This window comes from Carcharhinus amblyrhynchos, chromosome 19 (genome assembly GCF_965287045.1).
Source record: "Carcharhinus amblyrhynchos chromosome 19, sCarAmb.v2.hapA, whole genome shotgun sequence".
Lineage (NCBI taxonomy): Eukaryota > Metazoa > Chordata > Chondrichthyes > Carcharhiniformes > Carcharhinidae > Carcharhinus > Carcharhinus amblyrhynchos.
The window spans coordinates 48301706-48325804 of record NC_137342.1 but is presented as its reverse complement, the minus strand read 5'-3'; the positions used below and the strand labels follow the sequence as shown (position 1 = coordinate 48325804).

The 24099-nt window shown below is 42.4% G+C and overlaps 1 protein-coding gene across 8 annotated transcripts in view; it reads left to right on the top strand.

Annotated features, from left to right (window-relative positions):
• Positions 1 to 24099, top strand: part of upf2 (UPF2 regulator of nonsense mediated mRNA decay) — a 166580-nt gene that overhangs the window by 135505 nt on the left and 6976 nt on the right. For 5 of the 8 annotated variants that reach the window (XM_080207734.1, XM_080207733.1, XM_080207732.1 and 2 more), the window contains 2 exons: positions 1177 to 1232; positions 3190 to 3282. The exons of 1 other annotated variant lie outside the window; for it this stretch is intronic. In XM_080207734.1, the coding sequence (XP_080063860.1) occupies positions 1177 to 1192 (16 nt within the window). In that variant the 3' untranslated portion in view covers positions 1193 to 1232; positions 3190 to 3282. Of the gene's footprint in view, positions 1 to 1176; positions 1233 to 3189; positions 4518 to 24099 lie in introns of those variants that run through there. 2 more of the 8 variants (XM_080207742.1, XM_080207738.1) reach the window with 2 other exon arrangements.

Here is a 24099-nt window from a genome sequence, read left to right as displayed (position 1 = left end):
GCAAATAGAAGTTCACATCTTTTGTTTTGGCTTGGAAGTAACTTTAGCAACATAATGATCACGTACCTCAAACCTTTTTTTCTGGCACAGTCAGGAATGTGGGTTACTTATTAATATGAAGATTGATTCAAACACTTGGACGCAGAGAACAGTCACCAGCCAAACTTGCCTTTAACTGCCCGGCTTGTAAAGTTAATTTCCTCTGACTTCTTGATTGGATGATGTTGTCAACAACTTGAGAAATCTTTTGAACTTTATTCTACAATTTATTTTTATAAATATAAGGTTTTTTTTTGTTGAGGATAACAGCATGACTGCATTGGAGTGGTTAATTTGAGTTTTACTGTCAACATTAATTTTTAGGGGGGGGAATGAAGCATTGATCATTTTATTTCAATTCAGTAGAATAACCAGCAATTGTGAAAGTGTGGTTTTTACTTTCAGTTTTAGGAACAAAGAGTGTTCAGCATTGTTCATAAATCTTACTTTGACCATTACTGATTGTTCTGTGCTTCCAGGACTTTGAAGCCATTAATAAGTACCTCAGCCTGCAGGGCGCATGTTTGAAATGTGTCAAAGGCATCATACCTATCATTAGGAAATTTAAATCTCTACTGTAATATTCTCAGGACCTTTATTTTTGGCCAGTTTTAAAGTGTTGTCCAAGTGCAATACTTTGGTGCTGGATTAGAGACCCGGTTTCAATTCTGGCCTCGGGTCACTGTGTGGAGTTTGCATGTTCTCCCCATGTTTGCGTGGTTTCCTCCAGGTGCTCCGATTTTCTCCCAAAGATGTGTGGGTTAGGTTGATTGACCGTGTTAACTTGACCTTAGTGTCAGGGTGATTAGCAGGGTAAACATGTCAGGTTACGGGAATAGGGCCTGGGTGGGATGTGGTCGATACAGACTCGATGGGCTGAATGGCCTTCTACTGCACTGTCAGGATTCTATGATTAAGTAAAAAATCTTGATTCAAATTCTACAATTTAAAGAACTTATGTGAAATTAAACAGATGGAGGATGTAAAAAAAAATGCACCTGGAGTGCACAGTTGCTATTATTGATAGAAAATGCTGAAATATCTGTTGAGGAAACAGATGAGTTAATATACCAGGTGCCATTTCTTCGTGAGACTTGGAAGATTCCACAGCTAAAATGTTTGCTCCTCTCTCCACAGACACCTTGCCTGCTGAGTGTTTCCAATTTTTTTGCTTCAGATTTCCAGCATCTTTGGTTTGTTTTCTCTCTTCTTTTTGACAATAATTGATGATATACACGTGTATTAATAATTGTCATACTTCTGTAAAGCTTACATTTAGGATGTATACTGGAGTGTTCTGGCTCTATAAACAGTCTCTCATTTGTGAAGACCATTCATTTTATTTTCCCATCAAAACCACAGAACTAAAGTTATAACTTGCCAGTCTTTTAGTTATATGATATGCTGTCTAGTTAAGATACTACATGATTAGCAATAGCTGATACAAATAGGTGACACACAAGGATAGTATTTCAGTGAGAAAGCTTTAAGATAGCACGCACCCATGGGACATGATGGCACAAGAGATGCTCCAGGTGATAAAATCACACCAAAGCCTGAGATAGTGGGACTTTATACAGGTAGGTAAACGTGAATGGACAGTGAGAACATGGAGGAATCTGCAGGAGTTTCTAGTGATGAGGATTTCATTCCAAAGTCTTAGACTTAGGTGTAGCTGACTTGGTTAACAGATATAATGGGTAAAGATATATTTATGGCTTTATTTTCTTTAACAATTAGCTTGATATGTGTTTTATTCAATTGTATAGCAGGATTTGTGGGCTTGATTAATTGCAAGTCACTGTTGTTTCCCTTATCATATCAGCCTAAATCCATCCAGCCATTCTGTCAATAATGTGCATGTTTTTATGCTTATTATTTGCCAGATAATTGCATCTAACTTTTTTTGTACGTTTATAACCACTGGCTTTGCATGTCAGTTCTCTTTAGTGATATCTCATCTGTGGTGTCAAAGTCATATTGAAAGCAGGCAGCTTTACTCCCTCAATAAATCTGTAGATTTCGAAACTGAGTTGGGAAGATTGTAGGCTTGGTCCTTTTTTTTTTACATTCGTTATTCACGAGAACAACTGCAGCCCACAGTTGGATTCAGTACCCAAAGGAGAGAGGCAACCAGGATTTATATTTTTGACTGTGCTCACTGACTGCTGTTGAAAATGCACATCAGTACCTGCTGGGGACAGGATCAAACTTTGCTGTAGGATTGAACAGCCCATCAGTTTCTTTCTGAGGTTCTCTCATTAAAAATACTTGATTGATGTACCAGAGCGTAGCTATCACTCTTGGTAATGTAATCCAAAAGTTTTTGAACTCAAGTATTGACATGTCCCCAAGAACCATTGATCCCAGAATTATTAGCAATTCAAACTTTTTATTGCCATTTTTTTTTGTTAGCAATCAGCAGCAACAATAGATGCTAGCAGGTCAACAAATACAATAGCCTAATGACTGACAAACTGAAATCTAATCTGAGGATTGTCTAGGGTCTGGGCACCCCAAATTGGAAACATGCGCAGCACTGCAGGAAAGGTGTTGATGTCTTCAGATGCAGGGAGAAATTAACAAAGGAAAAGGACCCATGTTTGCATGCATTAAATAACATTTGGCAAATGCATTGGTGTAAGCATTTTGTAAGTATATAGCATGTTTTTCACTCCCCCACGCTCCCTATTTTATTCCTTGTCCAATGCAATTAGAAGATTGGATTGATCTTGACTCAGCCTGTACTTTGAACTTAAATTACGAACTGGAAGTATTTTGTCCCTTGCCCTCACTGATTTGTGCAGCCATCTGGTATAACAGTCAATGGTGCACATCAGTTCAAAGCCTGCATTTTGGATGCAAGATGAGTGTAAGCTCAGACTCTCGCCCAGGCGATAGCATAGCTCATAGATGCTTGGCATCCAGGTGTTATGTATTAAGAATAGTAATTTGTGAGAGAAAATAGAAGACCAACAACTATGAAACTACTTCAAATTTTATTACTTAGAAGAGAAGGTGTTGGGAGGTGGTGGGGAGAAGAGGCAATTGGAAGAGAATATGAAAATTAGTGTTTTGTAATTGTTTCAAGGAATACATTTTTGAATTATATCAAATCAGTACTTTATTGATCTTTTTTATCATTTACAGGCGACGTTGATGTTAGTGACAGGTGGCACTTTGACTTGCCCTCTGTATCTCTGATATCAAAGGTATCTGAGTCCTCCCATCGAGAGCAGTGGACACACCTCACCATGGCTGTCTAGAGATCAACACACGTGCCTGGTACGAGCCAGGCCTTGGGCAGACATTGCAGCCTCCGACAATAGCGCAAAGTGGCTGGCAGGCTAAACAAAACAAGAGAATTGATAATGCATCTACAAGAACACTTCTAAGTGTTGATTCTTATACATCTTTGGCACCTTTTAGAATGAGAGTGAAATTGTGAGGTGGCCTATGTTGTCAGTAAGTAGTAAAACAAAAAAAAGATCCATTTAATTAAGGATGGGGATTACTTCTTGAGTCGAAGATGTTTTGACTTTGTTCATCAGTATCTTCTGGTTTCAGAATTTTTAACTTTGTGTGAATGTAAACATTCTTCATTTAAAAATATTGAAATTTGGTAATGAAATGGCAGAAGAAAGGGAAGAGAGATCATTTTCTTTTTGTTGAATGGAAAGTGTGAATCATAAAAAGCAAAGCACCAGCAATCCTCACCTGAGGGCAATGTGACAGGGTGATGGGGGAAAACATTCTTCTCAGAGGAATAAATTGGTTGGCACTTTTAGTGAGAACGTGGCTGAGCTCCTGGATAATGGGACAATAAGGTTGAGCTGAGATCCCCAAACCCCTTTTTGTTTCTGCCTCTGGGTACTACTTAAGATTGATAATTTTGCTGTCGCTGCTGAGAAGGAGGTTTGAGTTTTTAAACATGTAAAGTCCCAGATTGGCAGAAAACAGTTGCCACCAACTGGAACACCTTGGCAGTAGAAACTGGCATTAGAGGGCAAAGAAGCATCTAATTCTGTTTTGTTTTTGGAATGAATTATTTCGAGAGATATTTGTAAACTTGTAAAAACCTTGGGTTTTTTTAATTCAATCTTTTGGCGACACAGATGAAGACATGACTGAGGGCTTGCGTGGGTTTGAATTTTTATTTGCACCAAAATTGCCATCTGGTTGTTAGTCCAACTGCAGCTGTCAGTGAAACCCATTTGCTTTAATGTGTTTTGAAGGTACGGCTCTGTGCATTAAGAAGATGTCACTGCAGCAATTTATCTGTAATAGCACTGTCATTTCAGTTTAAAGCTCGCCATTGTTTGTTTCTTCTGTTTGAAGTATCTGCTTGTACAATACTTAGTGGAAGCTAAGTGTAGAAGTATATGTTTGGCTTTACAACACAGCATGGTCTAATTCATGAGTTGCTAAACCTTTGGCTGTTGCCAATCTTGCAGTAAAAAAGAAAGTTGTTGACCTCATTAAGTTTCTGCTTAGACTTCTTGTGCACGCAGGCACTCTTCCTACATTTTAAAAGACACAGAATGAGGAGAGTTAAAGTAAAACAAAATGTTGGTACGGTGTGTAAATGTTTCATCAGTTTGATTTTTGTTCTGAAGTCATCCTAGCCGATGGCTGTCGAAGGCCATCAGTAAGTAAAATGGTTTTGGATGGATTTAAATTCACTTCCTTTGAGAATGTAATTATGTATATAAGGTAATCACACCCAGAATGTGCAAATCATTTTTGCTGAAATGAATATATACAGATTCGAGCTGTTCAGTACACTAACTGCTTGTGTCCCAATTTACTGCTTGAAGTAGAGGGGGGTGAAAATATTAAATCATTGTTTATCCCTCCACATTACATTTCTGGCTTCAGCACGGTGCATTAATTTCTAACAACGAATTTCAAAACGTTTTGGGAACTTGAATTCTTACCTGCCCTAAAAACTCATGGGGTTTAAAAGTGAAATTACCTGCAGGATTCTTTGCAATCCTGGAAACTAGATTTGAAATTCGGAAAATCCAGCCCATCCTGTTAGAATAGAAGTCTCGTTTGTCAGTTTTGGCCAATCTCGTGTCTGCTACACATTGAAATCCTTTGATAAGCTGAAGATTATCCAAAACAAGCTGTTGATAAATCCAGACAGGCAGAGTTCTTGCTGACATTGTGTCCGTCCCCCAACCTCATTCTCTTGCAAATAGGCACCTACACTCATGCCACCTGAACTTGAGCAAGGATTGACCAGTTTCTAGTCGTAAAGCTGTGCGGGTTAGGTGGATTGGCCATGCGAAATTGCCCCTTAGTGTCAAGGGGATTTGCAGGGTAAATATGTGAGATTATGGGAATAGAGTCCTGGTTGGGATTGTTGTTGGCACAGACTCGATGGGTTGAATGGCCTCCATTAACATTGATATTCCCACCTCCCCCTGCCCCCCAAGTCAGGCATGGGTTTGACCCCTCACCCCCCTTCCCCCTGCATAGGTTTCAGCCTAATGTGGATGGCAAAGCACTGGGAGCACATCAAATGGCAGTTTGGTTTCAGGATTCTTTATGAAATGGGTCTCAACTTTGTTCTTTGTGGGCACTGAAGCAAAAAAAAGTCTCCTAATTTGGCCTAAAATTGGCATTCAAGGAATGTCTAATGTGGAAAATGTAAGAGGTCCAGGAGTTAGTGTTCCGCTGAAGCAGGGAATCGGGTATATCACGAGACAGAGTGGAGAGAAGTTTTATCCTAGTTTATCTGACCCTGAGGGAATTTGCTGCTGATCCTGGTACCTTACATGGGAAAATCATTCAATCTCTCATCTTTCTGAGTGCAGAAGATTCATCCCCTGAAATTTGCACCAATCAGTATTAGCCTGCTCCTGTTCACTTTTTAGTGATGTTTACTGAGCTACACAAACAGGAATGTGGATGTCAGGTAAGTAGAGGATTTGGTTTGGCTGTGACAACTGCCCTGATCCAATCACCTTCCTGACACTCCCAAGGTTCAGGTAAGAAGACTGGCGTGTGGATGTGATGATCGACTGCTACAGGCATCCATGGAACTGTACCTCAACGGGAGTCAGCGCTTTCAGGAGAGGAGCGGGAAAAGTATAATATTATCCATCATGCTCTGTAATTGTGATTTTTGAAGCAAGGATGCTGATGGCTAAGTTTGTGGCAATCTTTTGTATGTCTTCTTGTATAGCTCCTTATATGACAACAGAAATTGTACTTCAAAAATACTTAACTGGCTGTGAAGTGCGTTGGGGTGAACTGAGGTCGTGAAAGATCCTGTATCAATGCAATATTGTATAATATTGAATTATTTCCTTCAGCTTTCAAAGCTTGTGAATCTCAAACTGCTAACAGCTTAAGTGTTTTACATTTTAAAAGCTAATGGTTTGCTTTAATAAAGTTTCGCTATTTAGTGATATGTTGTCAGATGCATATTTTGGGGTTTGACTGGTCCCCAGATTGAATGGTGTTCAACACAAAGCCAGAGCTTCTGAAGTAGCTTATATGAATTGGGATCCACATAATACGAGCAACATGGAATTACCGATTAATTAGTACTTCCTCCTTGTGTTCCAGTATGATCTACTTGCTGTTATTTACGAAGAACGAAGCTAAAAGTTTTTGGGTTTTAGTGACATCTAATTCAACAGCATGGTAGTAATTATTATCAGGCGAGAGTATTGGGGAGCGATGTGATTATTCTGATTGTTTGGTTATGTAAGAATCAGACAATAATTTTATAGGAGCTAATGTAACAGATTACACTTTTGTCAGATAGTTCAACTGTAAAATGAGAGAACAATTGATATTTTATGTAACTGGATGATTATTTAAAATTTTTGTTAAAATTCTAACATGTTGCAAAAATAAGCATTAAAGTCAGCAGACCTTGGTGTTTTTAATTCACTGGGTGTCACTGATTAGGACAACGTTTATTGTCCATCCTTGATTTCCCTTGAGAAGGTGAATTGTTGCAGTTCTTGTGGTTGTTAGGGAGGAAGTTCCAGGATCTTTACCCCACGACAGCGAAGGAACAGCAGTATATTTCTAAGTCAGGATAGTGAGCGACTTGGAAGGGAACTTGCAGGTGGTGGTGTCCCCTTGTATGTACTGCCCTTGTCCTTCTAGATGTTAAAGGTCACTGGTTTGGAAGGTGCAGTCAAAGGAGCCTTAGCGAGTTGCTGCAGTGCATCTAGCACATGATGCATACTGCTGCCCTTGTGCTTCAGTGGTGGAGAGAGTTGCTGTTTAAGGGGTAGATAGGATAGCAATCAAGTAGGCTGCTTTGTTCAGCATGCTGTCCAGTTTGTGTGCAGTTGGAGCTGTACTCATCCAGCCAAGTGGAGAGTTTTCACATAAAAGCAAAATACTATAAATGCTTGAAATCTGAAATAAAAACAAAAAATGCTGGATAAACTCAGCAGGTCTGTGGAGAGAAAGTTAACATTTTGAGTCTAAATTATCCTTCTACAGAATTGTAGCTGAGTTTATCCAGCATTTTCTGTTTTTATTGAAAAGTTTTCAGTTTCACTTCTGACTTCTTGTAGGTGATGGACAGGTTTCAGGGATCAAGAGGTGAATTCCTACCCTCAAACTGCTTTTGGAGCCATGGTATTTATGTCATTGGTCCAGTTACATTTCTGGTCAATGGTAACCACCAAGATGTTAATAGTGGGAGGTTCAATGACGGTGATGTCATTGAATATTAAGGGGAGATTATTAGATGCTCTCTAGTCTTTGCCTGTCACTTGTATGGTACAAAATTTACTTGCCACTAAACTACCCAAGCCTGTATGTTGTCCAAGTTTTGTTGCATACAGGCGTGGACTGCCTTAGTATCTGAGGAGTTACAAACGGAACTAAGCATTATGATTATTAGCAAATATCTCCAGTTCTGACCTTACAATAGAGTGAACGTTATTGTTGATACTCCACTGATATGAGATACAAATCTGCTTTGTATCAGGATACTAACTTCAATTCATCATTTATAGAATGTTACAACACAAAAAATCACACTGAATTCAATGTAGGCAAAGGGGGTCTCGCTTGCTGATGGGAGAGCCATTGAGAACACTGCCTCACCTCCTTTTGGGAAGACCTGTCGAATTAAGTACCAATAAGTCATTTAACTGGGTAGTGGTGGGCCTTCCCTGGGATCAAGGACCCTGGGTGGAAATCCCACCCCCTGAGTTCTGCTGGCCAATCAGAGGCAGCGACCTGTGCAGTACTCAGCAGCAGCTGGTAATGCACCCACTCAAGGCCCAGGATTGCCAAAGGACCCACATCATAGGTGAGTGATCAGGAGCGGGTGGTCATGGGGGAGGAGAGTTGGCAGCTAAAATAAGTCAGCAAAGGCCAGTGTCTCCTACAAATGATTATTTACAAGGTCTATTAAAGTTCATGGAGTGTTAGAAGAGTCGGCATCTGGAGTGCCAGGGGACCTGACACTCCTGATTATGTACACAACAATGGCTCCCTCATTGGACAAGCAATAAAGAGCTCAAGAACTTCATAAGATGCAAACCTCAATGGCTTCAGTGAAGTCATTACACCAGCAAGGGTATGACTCTCAGCAGATGGCCCTTTCCCTGGGATAGGACTTCTGATCAACCATAATCACCTGGCAACGAGGGACACCCTCCTAGAAGCCCAAAAGTAACCCTGACAGTTTGCCTTTCAGTCTTCCTGTTTACTTCTCATCTACCTGCTGCCCCCTTGGTGACATCATCTGAAAACACTATTATGATTCACGTGTACAGGGATGACATAATTCCACTTCAACATTATATCTCAACTCCACCACTGTTACTAAATTATAAGAATGCTTATTCAACATATTCAATACTGGATGAGCATCGATATAGTCCAATGAAATATTGGAAAGACTGAAGCCATTGTTTTCAGTCCCTTTCCAGATTCCATCCACCAGCTACTGGCTCCATCCCTTCCTTGACAACAATCTGATGCTTAAACCAGTCATTTTGCAAACTTAGTGCCACGTTTGACCCTAAAATTAGCTTCTGACTGCATATTTGTGCAATCACCAAGACTACATGTTGACATTTGTGTTACATTGTCCGACCAACCCTGCCTCTGATCAAATGTGGCTGAGGCTCTCACTCACGCATTTGTTATCACTGGACTTGACTATATGGGCAGCACGGTGGCACAGTGGTTAGCACTGCTGCCTCGCAGTACCAGGGACCCAAGTTCAATTCAGGCCCGTGTCACTGTGCAAAGTTTGCACATTCTCCCCATGTTGGCATGGGTTTTCTTACAGGTGCTCTGGTTTCCTCCCACACTCATAAGATACGCAGGTTAGGTAGATTAACCATGGTAAATTGCCCCTTAGTGTTGGGGTATAGGGTCGAGGTGGGTTTGTTGTTGCAGAATGGCCTCCTCCTGCACTGTAGTGATTCTATGAATTCTGTGATTTATTCCAGCGCATTCTTGGCTGGTCTCCCATATTCTATCCTGGATAAACTAGAGATCTTCTAAAACTCTGCTGCCCTGTGCCTTAATTATCACCTCCTCACTCACCTGCACTGGATCCTGGTAAAACAACAGCTTGATTTTAAAATCTTCATCTTTGTTTTCAAATCCCTCTGTCACCTGACCCTCCCTATCTCCCTAATTTTCACCATCTCTGAAATATTTGTGATCCTTTAATTCTGTTCTCTTGAGCATCTTGCGTTTAATTGCTGCACCCAGCATTAATGATTGTTGTCCGGTTCCTTAGACCTGAACCTCTGGAAAACCCTCCCTACATCTGTCCACTTCTCCCTTTCCTCCTTTAAGATACTTAAACCCTACCGCGGACCAAGCTTTGATTCATCTGACCCAATATCTCTGTGTAGCTCAGAGTTGTCTTTTGATAATGAAGTGCCTTGGGGCATTTTATTATATTTAAAGGTGCTACATAAATATAAGTTGATATTGTACCTTCAACAAATTCTCCAGGATGCTCAAATGTAATCTACCCTTCAAAATCTGTGCTAAGCTCAGACCTGTTAAAACTGCTTTTAAACATATCAGCAGCGAGGGTATGCTGGAATTGTTGTAAATTTATCAATAACTTTGACAAAAGCTTCGAGCCCGCACCACTTCACATCTTCACCTTATCAACAGTTTTCGACAAAGGGTCACCTGGACTCAAAATGCCAGTTCTTTTCTCTCCTTACAGATTCTGTCTGACTTGTTGAGATTTTCCAGCATTTGCTCTTTTGATGACAATCCAGAAATTGTAGGCAGTGATTCCTGCTCCTTCAGAAGAACGGTGTTAAAACCCTTGCAGATGCAAATCTTAATAAATCACTTCAACTGATATGAACAGAGACAGTTGTGTATCAATAACCTCAATTGTACATCTGTGGAATGTCAAATCTCTCTCTCTCCATTTAGTAACATTCTAGATTTTTAAAATGTACTTTAAGTTTAGTTATGACACTTCAGCCTCTACCGTGATCCCATGTGTATGTTCCAATCTTTATACTTTCTATAAAATTTATAAAAAGTGGATGATTATCAATAGTTTTTACTTGGTGTGTGAGGAATCTTTTTAACATGAAATGCTTCTTAACCTGTTTGGTGCCTGGGTTAATATTGCGAACAGTGAAATCTATGCCAGCTTTCTTCTAAGTCAGCTGCGAGCACACATACCAGACCAACATGTTTTGGATTACATATATCTTCTTTCTATATTGGTTATTGTGTAATATAGAGATACGACCCCAACCTCCATCCTTCAACGTGTCAAACGATGTTCTTTAACCGCAAGCATTAATTAACTCATTGTCTGGCATCAAGTTAAAAATTAAACCAATACAGCAATGACATTTTAGGCCTTGATCTTATTCAAAGTATGTTCTACGACTTGGCCCGATAGCTTATCACCAAACAGTTGGTAGAAGTTAAATAAGTGAATAGAATGCCTTGAATCTCATAAACATCTCCAAGTATTTCAGTTGTTGCAGAGTTGATTATGTTGACAAACAAAGCTGCCAAAATGATTTGAATTTGCTTTGTAATTCAGATTTGAACAGCTGTTGGGTTCAGTACTTAGTTGCCAATGTAAACTCATGTTCCAACCTCAGTTTTCCGTACATCATGTATTATCATAGAATTCTGACTGTGCAGAGGGAGACCATTCGGCCCATCAAGTTTGCACAGACAACAATCTCACCCAGGCCCCATCTCCATAACCCCACATATTTACCCCACTAATCCCTCTAACCTACGCATCTAGGGACACAAAGGGGCAATTTCACATGGTCAGTGCACCTGATCTGCCAATCTTTGGAGTGTGGGAGGAAGCTGGAGCACCCAAAGGAAACCCACGCAGACACGGGGAGAATGTGTAAACTCCACACAGATAGTGACCCAGTGCTCGAATTGAACCCAGGTCCCTGGAGCTGTGAGGCTGTAGCGCTGATTATTGTGTCACCATCACGCCCCGTATTTACCACTTCCACTTGCTTTCAGTCTCTGCCTTCAATTCGGCATCTGCAAGATGTGACCAAGTAATTTTGTGTCATTGCTGCTTAGCAAATGAAGTGTTTGTTTGTTTGCTGATTTGAGACTGTATCTGATATATGATTGGGATTATAGCAAAGAGACTATAACAATTTGCATTAATACTGCACCTTTAAATGTTGAAAGTCCTTCTCAAGTGCACAAAAAAAAAAGGAAGCCCAAACTGAAAAAGAAAACATCTGAAAGATTGACCGGGAACTGTCAAAGAGTTGGTCCTAGGGCAATCACAAGGAAGGTGGGGAGGCAGAAGTGTTTAAGGAGGGAATTGCAGAATGTCGAGCCTGGATAGCTGAGGGAACAGTTATTAACCACAGAGCAAAGGGAGGGGAAAAATCAGTAGAGGCTGAGTGAGAAATGACAAGACCATGAGGGGATTGTAAGCAGGAGGATAAGTGTGTTCGATTTTGAGGTGTAGATAGACCAGGAGGTGGCAGTAGGCAGTCTCTGTTGACGCTATATAATCATAAACATAACTTGAGGTTTAATACCATGCAAAACCTGTGAACGATCTGTGATGGGGACAGGGGGGGAGTTGGTGGTAAGAATGCAAGGATCATGGGCTACTGGTCACTGACTGAACAAAGCAGTTTTCAATCCTGATATTGAAGCAGGTGAAATGAAGGATTTTAATCTATCTCCAGCAGCAGTAGGAAAGTGGATATGCTAGCATTAAAACAGCTAAAATATTCCCTCAATCTTCCTGCTGGCTCCCTGCAAGGCTCTGGGGTATACATTCACTGACCTCTTCAAGCCCTCTGGTATTCAAGCAGCCCATCTTCATTTGTGAGCCTACACTACATTTCACTGGAAATCTGCTAAGTCAGTACTGACTGGGATTTGGAATTTCTGTTTGTGTTGTAACCCAGTTACCTTTACCTGGTAACCAAGATGGAAATTTCACATTCTGCTTCTGGTTCAAGCTACTGTACACAAGTGCAGAATGTGCCAAATTATTGTAGCAGAACAGAAGTTAGCTCCTGCCAATCTACATCTTCAAGTCTGTTTTGAATGCTGCAGTGAAGAAAGCCTTATTTTGGCGAGAGTTGTCTGGCTAGGGTATCTGAGCAGGGTAAATGAGCATGGCATCTCACTGAGTTACTTTCTAAATTACCTTCAGACATGTACTATCAGGAATAGTGCAAGTAAATGCACCTTCCTTCAGTTTGCTTAGTAACCACAGCCCTGTTCTGAAAGACACAGCTGTGGCAATTGACGTAATGTATTTGCCTTTTCTGAGAGTTAGTTCATCGAGATAAAATCTAAAACTGCTAGAAATAGCAATTGGAGGAGAAATCAAAGGTTAGGAAAAATTTGACAGGTGTCAAAATCATGAGGGGGCCTGGCTGGAGTATATGGAGAGAAACTGTTCCATTTGGTCTAAGGGTCAGCGGGCACTCATTTAAGGTAAAAGTTGCAATGATGACATGAGTCAAATCCTTTTTGCATAACTATTCAGGGATCCTGAATTCCCTGCCTCAGTGTGTTAGAGGCAGATTCACTCATAGCTTTCAAATGAGGATTGGGTTGTTACCTGAAGGGGAGAGATTTGCAGGGCTACAGGAAGAGGGAGTAAAATGTAGGGAGCTATTTTGTTGAAAATCCTGGGCAGTGTCTCAATGCTAGACTTATCATGTGCCAAACCACCAGCTCCAGGAGTTTGCTCCATGCCAATACCGGGATTAATGAAGGCACAAATTTTGAATGAAAGAAATTTGAGCTGGCAGGAAATCTTCCAATGATCTTACTGTTAGTCTGCTAAGATTTGCTCACTCAGAATCTTCAAATAATGCTAGGAACCAAAGGTAAGAATCAAGTAGGATTGTATCCTAATTCGATAAATTAATTGAAAATTGAGTGAGGAGTACTCAATTAGGTTCCCAACATGAATATGGCTAGCAGCCATGTACATGCTTAGCTTGAAGCATTAGCAGATGCAACAGAATTGCTGGCACAATTCATCCTGGGGTTGTGTTTGCAGTTTGTGCTGTAAAGTTTTGGTGAAGATGCCTTCCCAGAACTACTACTCACCCCAGCCCAACAGAAGACAAATATAGGTAACAGTAGAGGTGGGTACAATTTTGTCTTTTAAAAAGTGTTTTAGACAGTACACGAGTAAGCTGGATATGGGCCAAATGTGGACAATTGTGACTAGCTTAGAGACTTTAAAAAAAAAGGGGTGGCATGGACAAATTGGGTCGAAGGGCCTGTTTTCATACTGTAAACCTCTATGACTCTATCCTACTGTTTTAAGCCAGCTCGATTTGATTTATTACTGTCACATCCAGTGAAAAGTGTTGTTTCTTGCGCACTAGACAAAGCATACAATTCATAGAGAAGAAAAGGAGAGAGTGCAGAATGTAGTGTTACAGAGAAGGGTCAACTTAATGCAAGGTAAGTCCATTCAAAAGCTTGAGGCAGCAGAGAAGAAGCCGTTCTTGAGTCAATTGGTACGACCTCAGACTCTTGTATATTTTTCCAGACGGAAGATGGTAGAAAGAACAGGCCTCCTTGGAATGAAATTTTCTGAATACTGAGGGCCTGTTAAGGATAAGGCCATCCATCCAAACACCCAAAAGCGTCTGGTTAAAACAATCTGAAGTTTTATTATTATGCACGATGTGTAGGTGTGATATCCAATCTGTACTGTTCGCTGGTCTCAGCCTGGGCACTGGGTGAAATTTACAATTGTCTAAGCATCCCTTAGCAGCGAATGGCAAATGTCAGTCTTTCAGTGATCACTATTGTAAGTGCATGTATGGATATGCGTTGATGGCAGAATCTGGCTCAGGTATAACCCCTTCAAGAGCAAAAGATAGATAGGATCAGACAAAATGACCCATCGAACCTGCTCCACTAAAAGATACTCGTTTCTGTGAAGCTGCCCCAACGGTGAATGAGATCAAATTTCCTCTTTAAAGGAATATCCTAAAGATTCCAAATCAAGAACTATCTTCAGGTCAGTTCTGTCTAGTCATGTCTCTTCACTTCTCGTTTGTTACATCATTAAAAGTAATTTTAGTTGAAATTATTAAATTAACTCACTACCTTTCTTTCATAAGATGCTGACCAGAAGTGTAAAGTCTCTTATCGAAGAGATTAGAAGAGTGTTTTTGTAGGTTTGCACCTTTATAACTGGTCTGCATTTCTTCCAACAATAAATAGTCATTTATATAGAAAAAGAATCATTTATTGTTCAATATTTTGGCTACAATTTTCTACTGAATATAGTAATATATATCAGGTACTCACTGGAACATAGTATTCACTGCATTGCCAGAGTGATGATCTGTACCTTACCTGGTTGCAGTCTCTCATTTCATATATTGGATTTGGCTTTAACGTAACAACTGTGGAGATGCTGAAGTCAAAAACATGTTCTTGCTCCAAATATTCCAGCTGGGCTGTGATATATCCGCACTCTTGGCCCATCTGGTATCTGTTTAAATTTTTACAAGTGATCCAAATTTGCCTTACCGGAAGGAATTATAATTTCACAATTAATACTGCTTTTCGAATCATTCAATTCGGTCGCTGAAGTCTGCAGTTGGCTTTTCAGCTGAATCTTGACTGTTCAGTCGAATATGTTTGTTACATTTTTAATGAGTTCAAAAGCTGGATGGAAGTGTTTCCAATTTGTTTCACTTCCTACGGAGAATTCCAGTGAATATTGAGGTTTATTTTGTTTATCATTCCCTCCTCTAGGCTAAAGGAGGGTGTTATCTGGTTAGATGGACTGGATATGGGTAATAATTGCTTGGTTCCTGAGGCAGTGGTAGTGGGGTGCGGGGGGGGGGAGTAGGTGTTTACAAATAGCTGCAGCACCCATTGCATTATGAGGATTAACCTATGTCAGTCCCCATCTGTCACTCCAGCCTGAATATGCAAGAAAATCAGGCAGGAACGAGGGGAGACAATTGGAAGGACATAACTGCCCTAAAGCAAAGATTCACCAGATGGATTCCTGAGGTCCGAGGATCCTCTAACGAGAAGACATTGAGCAACCGGCCAATATTCCCTAGAGTTTAGAAAAATGAGCAGTTGCTTCATTGAAACATAGACGACGATTCTCCCCCAAAAATTCTAAGTGTTGAATTTGCATAAAAACGGGTGGCACGGCAGCACAATGGTTAACACTGCTGCCTCCCAGTGCCAGTGGCTTGGGTCACTATCTGTATGGAGTTTGCATGTTCTCCCTGTGTCTGTGTATGGTTCCTCCGGGTGCTCCAGTTTCCTCCCACATTCTGAAAGATGCCCTGGTTAGAGTGCCAGAGTGTGACGACTAGGGGAATTTCACGGTAACTTCATTGCAGGTGTTAATGTAAGCCTTACTTACGACTAATAAATAAACTCTACTTTTAAAATGAATCACGGTGGTTTCTTCAGTGGGAGTTTCAAAATGAATCTCCCACACTCTGTGCGTCACAGAGTGCCCTAGCATGAATTAAGCTGAAAATCAGGTGAGACCCATTTCTGCTAGAGGCTGGCAGCATAGCACTGAGTGGGCCACTATGCACAGGCCGATCTATCAGCACCAAGATCAACGCGTGCGCAGTAACCCCGCACTGCTGGCCCCCCAAATGCTGGCCAGCTCGCCGGCTCTCCCCCCCTCCCACCCCTCCGCCAGATTGCTGACCTCCTTCCCTCTGTCACTGAGCCTGAATGCAAAGTGGCAGCAAGAACCCCCCCACCGCCACTGATCACCTCATTAGGCCCTGGCCCCTTCTCAATGCCCAATGGGCAGTGCCGGGGGCAGCCTGGCAATGCAAAGAGGTGGCAATGCCTCAAGGGCACTCACACATCCTGACACCCGATCCTCTGGTGTGCCTCGATTGCCCCCCCTTCGCTCAGCTGGGTTGGGCCGTCAACTCCCCGCAAGTGGGGAGCTGTACGAAACCCCCCCGGAGTGAACCACTCCAGGTATCGGCAGGGAGAGGCCAGCGCATCCAGAGACTTCAGTCTCGTGCCTGCTAATGAGATTTAAAATGAATTTAAATGAGGATATAAATAATTTATTCAACTCCGCGCCAATTACAGAAGCAGTGCAGCGGGCTGGGAGAATCGCCCCTCACCTGCTGGAGAATCTCAAACACAGAGCTACAAACTCAGAGTAAGGAGCTGGCCATTTAGGATTGAGATGAGGAAATATTTTTTCATAGAATCCTTGCAGTGCAAAAGGAGGCCATTTGGCCCATCGTGTCTGCATCAACTCTTACCCCAACTTACCTTGTAACCCTATGTATTTACCCCACGAATCCCCCAACTTACACATCTTGGCACACTAAGGGGCAATTTAGCATTGTCAATCTGCCTAACCTGCATGTCTTTAGAGCATGGGAGGAAACCGGAGCACCTGGAGGAAACCCACGCGGACACAGGGAGAATGTACAAACTCCACAGAGACGGTGACTCGAGGCTGGAATTGAACCCAGGTCCCTGGCATTATGCCACTGTGGCACCCTCACTCAAATGGTTGTGTAAGTTTGGAATTCCTTATCCCAGAGAGCTGCGAATGCCCAGTTGTTGAGTATGTTTAAGAATGAGGTCAATAGATAAGGGAATTGTGGGATAGCGGGATAATGGAGGAAGATGCTGAGATAAATCAGCCATGATTTTGTTAAATGGGGTGCAGGCTTGAAGGGCCAAATGGCCCACCCCAGCTCTTATTTCTTGTGATCTTTCGAACAAAAGGAAAATGAAATGTTTTGGGGTAAAGTGACTGAACGGAGTGGAGCTCAGGATTGCATTTGTTGCAGAATCTCTGCTCAAGTAGCACATTGCTATCTTGCTTAAGGCTAGGTTTTGCAAGTTTGTCAACAATGTATTTGACTATTTAGAGGGACACTTCACTGAATTGATTTGATTTATTATTGTCACATGTATTAACTTACAATGAAAAGTATTGTTTCTTGTGCGTTATGTAGACAAAGCATACTGTTCATAGAGAAGGAAAGGAGAGTGTGCAAAATGTAGTGCTACAGTCGTAGCTAGGGTGTAGAGAAGGATCAGCTTAATGAAAGGTAAGTCCATTCAGAAGTCTGAAATCAGCAGAGAAGCTGTTCTTGAGTGGGTTGGTATGCGACCTCAGACTTTTGTATCTTTTTCTCAAGGGAAGAAGGTGGAAAAGAGAATGTCCGAGTTCCTTGAGGTCCTTAATTATGTTGGCTGCTTTCCCAAGGCAGCGGGAAGTGTAGATGGAGTCAATGGATGGAAGCTGGCTTGAGTGATGGACTGGGCTTCATTCACGATCCTTGAAGGATGGTTAAATAGGTATGAAAAGCAATCCAATAGCCTGCAGTGCAGTGTTTCCCACCATCATCTTGGCTGACATCAGTTAATTCAGACAGAGGAGGAATCAGGAACGGGGCCTTTTATCATTCACATGTTTTAGTATTTGCATAGGAGTGTATTTATCAACTGGATCATTGGGTGCTGGGATTTTCATGGTTCTTCAAGGGATGAGAGTAAGCAGCATGAATTTCTGTGAAATTACCAACATGGCAAAGTCAAAATCTCAGCTGTTGCTAAACATAGATATCACAGAAAGGGAGAGAGGGAATTGAAAATTCAGTGACCCCAAGCCATTATCACCCAGCTGTAAGTGACAGAGTGATGATATAAGCAGTCTTACTTTCTGCTGGAGAAGAATCTGAGTCATTAAATCTTCTCCATCCCACCCAGTGCTGTTTAATCATGGCTTTAATGAGACCAAAGCGTAACTGACATTTCACTCCCTCTATACTCTCTGGTGAATTGAACTTTTACACTTTTAATGTTTCCTTTCATCCAGTCCTGACGCGTGTAGCGATGTGGTGTTCCATTGTAACTGGCTGCCTGCAATGCTTCATTTAATCAGTCACTCTTCTTGTGTTTTGGCTCCAATGTGCATGCCAACTAGTTATTCAACTGCTGGGACATCAGAAGAGTTTGACCCTGTTCTAGCCCAGCATCTACATGGCTGCAGGGATCAATGGGTAGTGAGCCTTATCCAGAGGCACTGTGCTAAAATGTTAAAAAGGGCGGCATAGTGGTTAGCACTGCTGCCTCACAGTACCAGGGATCTGGGTTCAATTCCAGTCTTGGGTTACTGTTGGTATACGGTCTGCAGATTTTCCCCATGTCTGTGTGGGTTTCCTCTGGGTGCTCCTGTTGCCTCCCACAGTCCAAAGATGTGTATGTTAGGCGAATTAGCCATGGAAAATGTGTGGGGCTATGGGGATAGATCGGAGGAAAGGGCCTGGGTGTGATGCTATTTCAGAGTCGGTGCTGACTCAATGGGCTGGACAGCCGCCTCCTGCACTATAAGGATTTTATGACTGTCTGGTTTCTGCTACTCCAGTGGGGATAGACCATATCAACATAGACTGAGTTCCAGACCTTCTACCTCATTGTGCAGCTGCTCTCTGCTTTAATCAGTTCAGGCATGAGGGAGCTTCCGGCTTACTGCATGCTAGGACAAACAATGTAACACTGAATCAGAAAGAATTTTAAAAATTTAACTTCTAGATTTATCCATACTGGACTTCTTTTCCTCCATTTTCCTCTCCTCTCCTTAAGACCTTCTTGGAGCTGAAGTTCTGGAATTCCTTTTTTAAATCCTCCTACTTCCCTACCCCTCCTTCCATACTCCTGCGAAGCACAGCGTGATGGCACAGTGGTTAGCATTGCTGCTTTACAGCGCCAGAGACCCAGGTTCGATTCCTGGCTTGGGTGGAATTTGCACATCCTCCCCCCTCCCTAGCAAGTGTGAGGTTATCCACTTTGGCAGGAATAATAGTAGGAGGGATTACTATTTAAAGGGCGAAAAGCTGCAGCATGCTATGGTGCAGAGGGACCTGGGGGTCCTTGTGCATGAGTCGCAAAAAACCCAGTCTGCAGGTGCAGCAGGTGATCAAGAAGGCGAATGGAATGCTGGCCTTTATAGTGAGGGGGATAGAATATAAAAGCAGGGAGGTCTTGCTGCAACTGTACAGGGCACCGGTGAGGCCGCAGCTGGAGTACTGTGTGCAGTTTTGGTCGCCGCACTTGCACAAGGATATTTTAGCCTTGGAGGGAGTGCAGAGGAGGTTCACTAGGCTGATACCAGAGATGAGGGGATTGGACTCTGAAGAGAGACTGGGTCTGTACTTGTTGGAGTTTAGAAGGATGAGGGGGGAGCTTCTAGAGACGTATAAGATAATGAAACGGATGGATAGGGTAGAGGTAGAGAGATTCTTCCTGCTCAGAAAGGACAGCAGGACTAGAGGGCACAGCCTCAAGATAAGGGGGGGGACAGTTTAGGACGGAGTTGAGGAGGAACTTCTTCACTCAAAGGGTGGTGAATCTCTGGAATTCTCTGCCCGTTGAAGTGGTGGAGGCTACCTCGCTAAATATATTTAAGTCACGGGTAGATAGGTTTTTGGTAGACAAGGGAATTAAGGGTTATGGGGAGAAAGCGGGGAAGTGGAACTGAGCCACTTCAGGCGGGGCAGGCTCGAAGGGCTAGATGGCCTACTCCTGCTCCTACTTCTTATGTTCTTATTATGTTCTGTCTGCATGGGTTTCCTCTGGATGGTCCAGTTTCCTCCCACAGTCCAAAGATGTGTGGGTTAGATGGATTGCCCATGCTAAATTGCCCCTTAGTGTCGGGGGACTAACTAGGGTAAATGCATGGGGTTATGGGGATAGGGACTGGGTGGAATTGTGGTCAGCGTAGACTCAATGGGCTGAACGGTCTCCTTCTGCACTATAGGTTTCTATGATTTTATGAAAGCTACTTCTGTGAACACGTTTTTGACCACCTGTGCTACTGTCTCTTGATGTGGCTCATTGTCACGTGTTGTTTGATGTCCCTCCGTTATAGGCACTAAAAACAGGCCGATCGCTGTATTTGGATGCTTTCATGGCAGTGGTTGCTCCCCTGGTAACCTCCTTAAGTAGGCATTCGTTACCTGTGAGCCTGGACAGTCAATGTTTGCAAATGTTTTGACCTAACTATTGTCACAGTTGTCAACAAGTGTTACCTATTTACCTTTGATACAATTATACCTCAGACAATGTCCCTGTTAGTCATCCTTTTGAGGACTGTGTGACTTTGCAAAATGATAGTCGTGAGCTGAGTGAGATAGATATTGTGCTGTGTTTTCCAGTTACATTTGCTTTCCCAGGAGATTATTCAGAAAGCAGGTTTATCAGGCAGATCAGACTGAGATCATTTTTCTCCATCATTGAGTTAAACAGCAGTTGCCTTCCCCTATCATGGAATGAATGAGCTGTTCAGGTATACCAAAACCTTTTCAAAGTGCTCTGTACCTTGGACCTTGCTGGTTCGACAGGACAGATACTGAGAGGCTGTTTTTCCTGACTGGAAAGTCTATAAGAAGGGTAAGGAGTAGGCTGTTTAGGAAACTACTTTATTGTTTAGCTCTGCAGTCTCATGCCTGAATTACTGCCTTGTGTCACACTGACAAAAACAGAATGTAGTATTGAATGTGCAGCCTCACCTGTGTGTTACAGTGATCTCAGCATTTCAGTGCAGACTATTTAATAGAAAGTTGGTAATGATGGCAGCACAGAAGGAGTCCATTCAGCCCATCACATCTGCCAGCCAGAAAGGAACTATCCAGCCTGGAGGTATTTTCCAGTTCTTGGGTGTAGCCCTGTAGATTATGGCATGTCCGAGGCATAGTGATACAATGGGAGTTTCTACCTCTCTCTACCTTTGTTTCCAGTAGTGAGTTCGAAACCACCCTCTGGGTGAAAAAAAACCCTTCCTCAATTCCCCTCTCATCCTTTTTGTCAATTACTACCAACCTATCAGTAACCCCCTGGTTATTACTCACTCTGCTAAGGGAATGTCATTCTTCCCATTCACTCTACCCAGGCCCCTCATAATTTTATATGCCTCAATTCAATCTTCTCCGATTTCCTCTTTCTAAAGAAAACAATCTGCAGCTCATCCAACCTTTCCCCATTACTGGAGTTCTTCATTCCTGTCAATGTTCTTGCACCCTCTTCAGTATGACCATATACTTGTAATATGGTGGTCAGATTGTACACGGAATTCTAACTGTGCCCTAATTTACGTTTTATACAACGCCAGCATAACCTTCCTGGTCTTAAATTCAATGCCTCAGCTAATAAAGGGAAGTGTTTCAATGGGGAGGTGGACATCTACTGATATGGTCAATGGCCTAGTAATCCCAGGTTCTGGGGTAGAATCCCACCATGGCAGATGGTGAAATGTGAATTCCATGAAAAATTTGAACTTAATATAACCACTGTTGATGGTCATTTTAAAAAAAACCTCCCTGGTTCACTAAGGAGAGAAATCTGCTGTCCTTACTGGGTCTGGTCTACATGTGACTTAGAGCAATGTGTTGACTCCGCCATGTCAAACTGCTAAATAATCAAAAGGAATGAAAACAGACAGGCCACCAGAACCAATGAGAGGAGTCATTAACAGTGCAGTCAAGTGGCACATTCAGCAACAGCCTACTCAGTGACACTCAGTTTGGATTCCACTGGGTCACTCAGCTCCTGACCTCATTACAGCCATGATTCAAACATGGACAAAAGAGCTGAATGCCAGAGGCGAGGTGAGAGTGACTGCCCTTGATATTAAGGCTACATTCAACTGGGTGTGGCATCAAGGAACCCTAGCAAAACTAGAGTCAGTGGGAATCACTTTGTCAAGGCTAGGAGGCTGGAAACACATGAAGCAAATGTGGGATTCGAGGAAAGTAGGAAGAAAGAGTAAGGAGGGCTAAAAAGGGTCACAAAAAGTTATTGGCCAGCAGGATTAAGGAAAATCCCAAGGTTTCTCATGCATGTTTAAAGAGCAAGAGGGTTGGCCTACTCAAGGACAGAGGAGGGGGTCTATACGTGGAGCCAGAGGAAATGGGTGAGATATTAAAGGAGTACTTTGTGTCAATTTTCACCAAAGAGAAGGACTTGGTGGATTGAGTCTGGGGAAGGGTGTGTAGATAGTTTGAAACATTTCATGTTGAGATCAAAAAGGTGGTGGTATTGGGGTTCTTGAGAAATATTAAGGTGCCCCACGGCCTGTTGGGGCACGGCCCAGAATACTGAGAGAGGCAAATGAGGAAATTGCTGGGACATTGAGAGAAATCTTTGTATCCTCACTGGCTACAAGGAAAGTCCCAAAAGATTTGAAGAATAACCAATGCTGTTCCTTTGTTTAAGAAAGGTGGCAAGAATAGTCCAGGTAATTACAGGCCAGTTAGCCTTATGTCAGTGCTAGGGAAATTATTGGAGAGGATTCTTCGAGACAGGATTTACTCACACTCGGAAATAAGTGAACGTATTAGCGAGAGGCAACATGGTTTTGTGAAGAGGAGGTCGTGTCTCACAAACTTGATGGAGTTTTTCGAGGAAGTGACGAAGATGATTGATGAGGGTAGGGCAGTGGATGTTGTCTACATGGACATCAGTAAGGCAAGGTCCCTCATGGCAGACTGGTGCAGAAAGTGAAGTTGCATGGGATCAGAGGTGAGTTGGCAATATGGATACAGAGCTGACTTGGTCATAGAAGCCAAACGACTGTGGCTTGCAGTGGTTTAAGTTGCCGCTTGAACCACTGCAGTCAAGAAACAGGCGGGAATCTCCAATTTTCAGTCAAGCACAGCTGGAGAATCTTTGTTTACTGAAGGACAAATGTTAGCCAGAATATCATGGATAACTCCTGTACTCTTTGTAAAAATATCATAGGATCTTTTACATCCATTTGAGAATCTCATCTGAATGACAGCACCTCTAGCAGTGTAGTAGTCCCTCAGCACTGCACCAGAGAGTCAGCCTTGATACTTGGAAGTTCAGTCGTCTGAAGAGTTCAATACCTTTTGAAAAACAGTGCGCACAAAGATGTGCGGGTTAGGTAGATTGGTCATGCTAAATTGCCCCTTTGTATCAGGGGGACGAGCTCGGGTAAATGCAGGGGGTTATGGGGATAGGGCCTGGGTGGGATTGTGGCTGGTGCAGACTCGATGGGCTAAATAGCCTCCTTCTGCAGTGTAGGGATTCTATGGTCTATATTGCATCCCAAAAAGCTCAGATTAGCATATTTCTACACCAATGAAAGAATATTCCGGGCATTTAAGTATTTTTTCTTTTCAGGTTGCATGGGACTTTCACGAGGGAGTGACACTTTTTTTCTGCTCATAGTATATGTTGCTATTGCCCATGATTAACTATTAACTTCACTTGGGCTTCCCTCTCACCCCTTGACTTTCAGAAGAGGAATCTGCCTGTTGTGAGCAAAAACCATTGAATTCATTCTTACGTGGATACTGGGTTCTGGATTCCCTAAGCTCACCACAACCCTGTGCTCCAATCATGTTTTCTGTACTCTGTGCTGTCCTTGTCAGTGTGACACGGGAGAATTCGGGCCTCGAGACAGTGATAGGGGCCCCAGCTTCAGAGGAAAGAGACTTGAATGATGACTTCCCAGTCACAGGTACATTAAAAACTCTGGCTTTGGGATGAGACTAAACAAAGGCCTCATAGGCTTTTTGATGGTTCCAATGG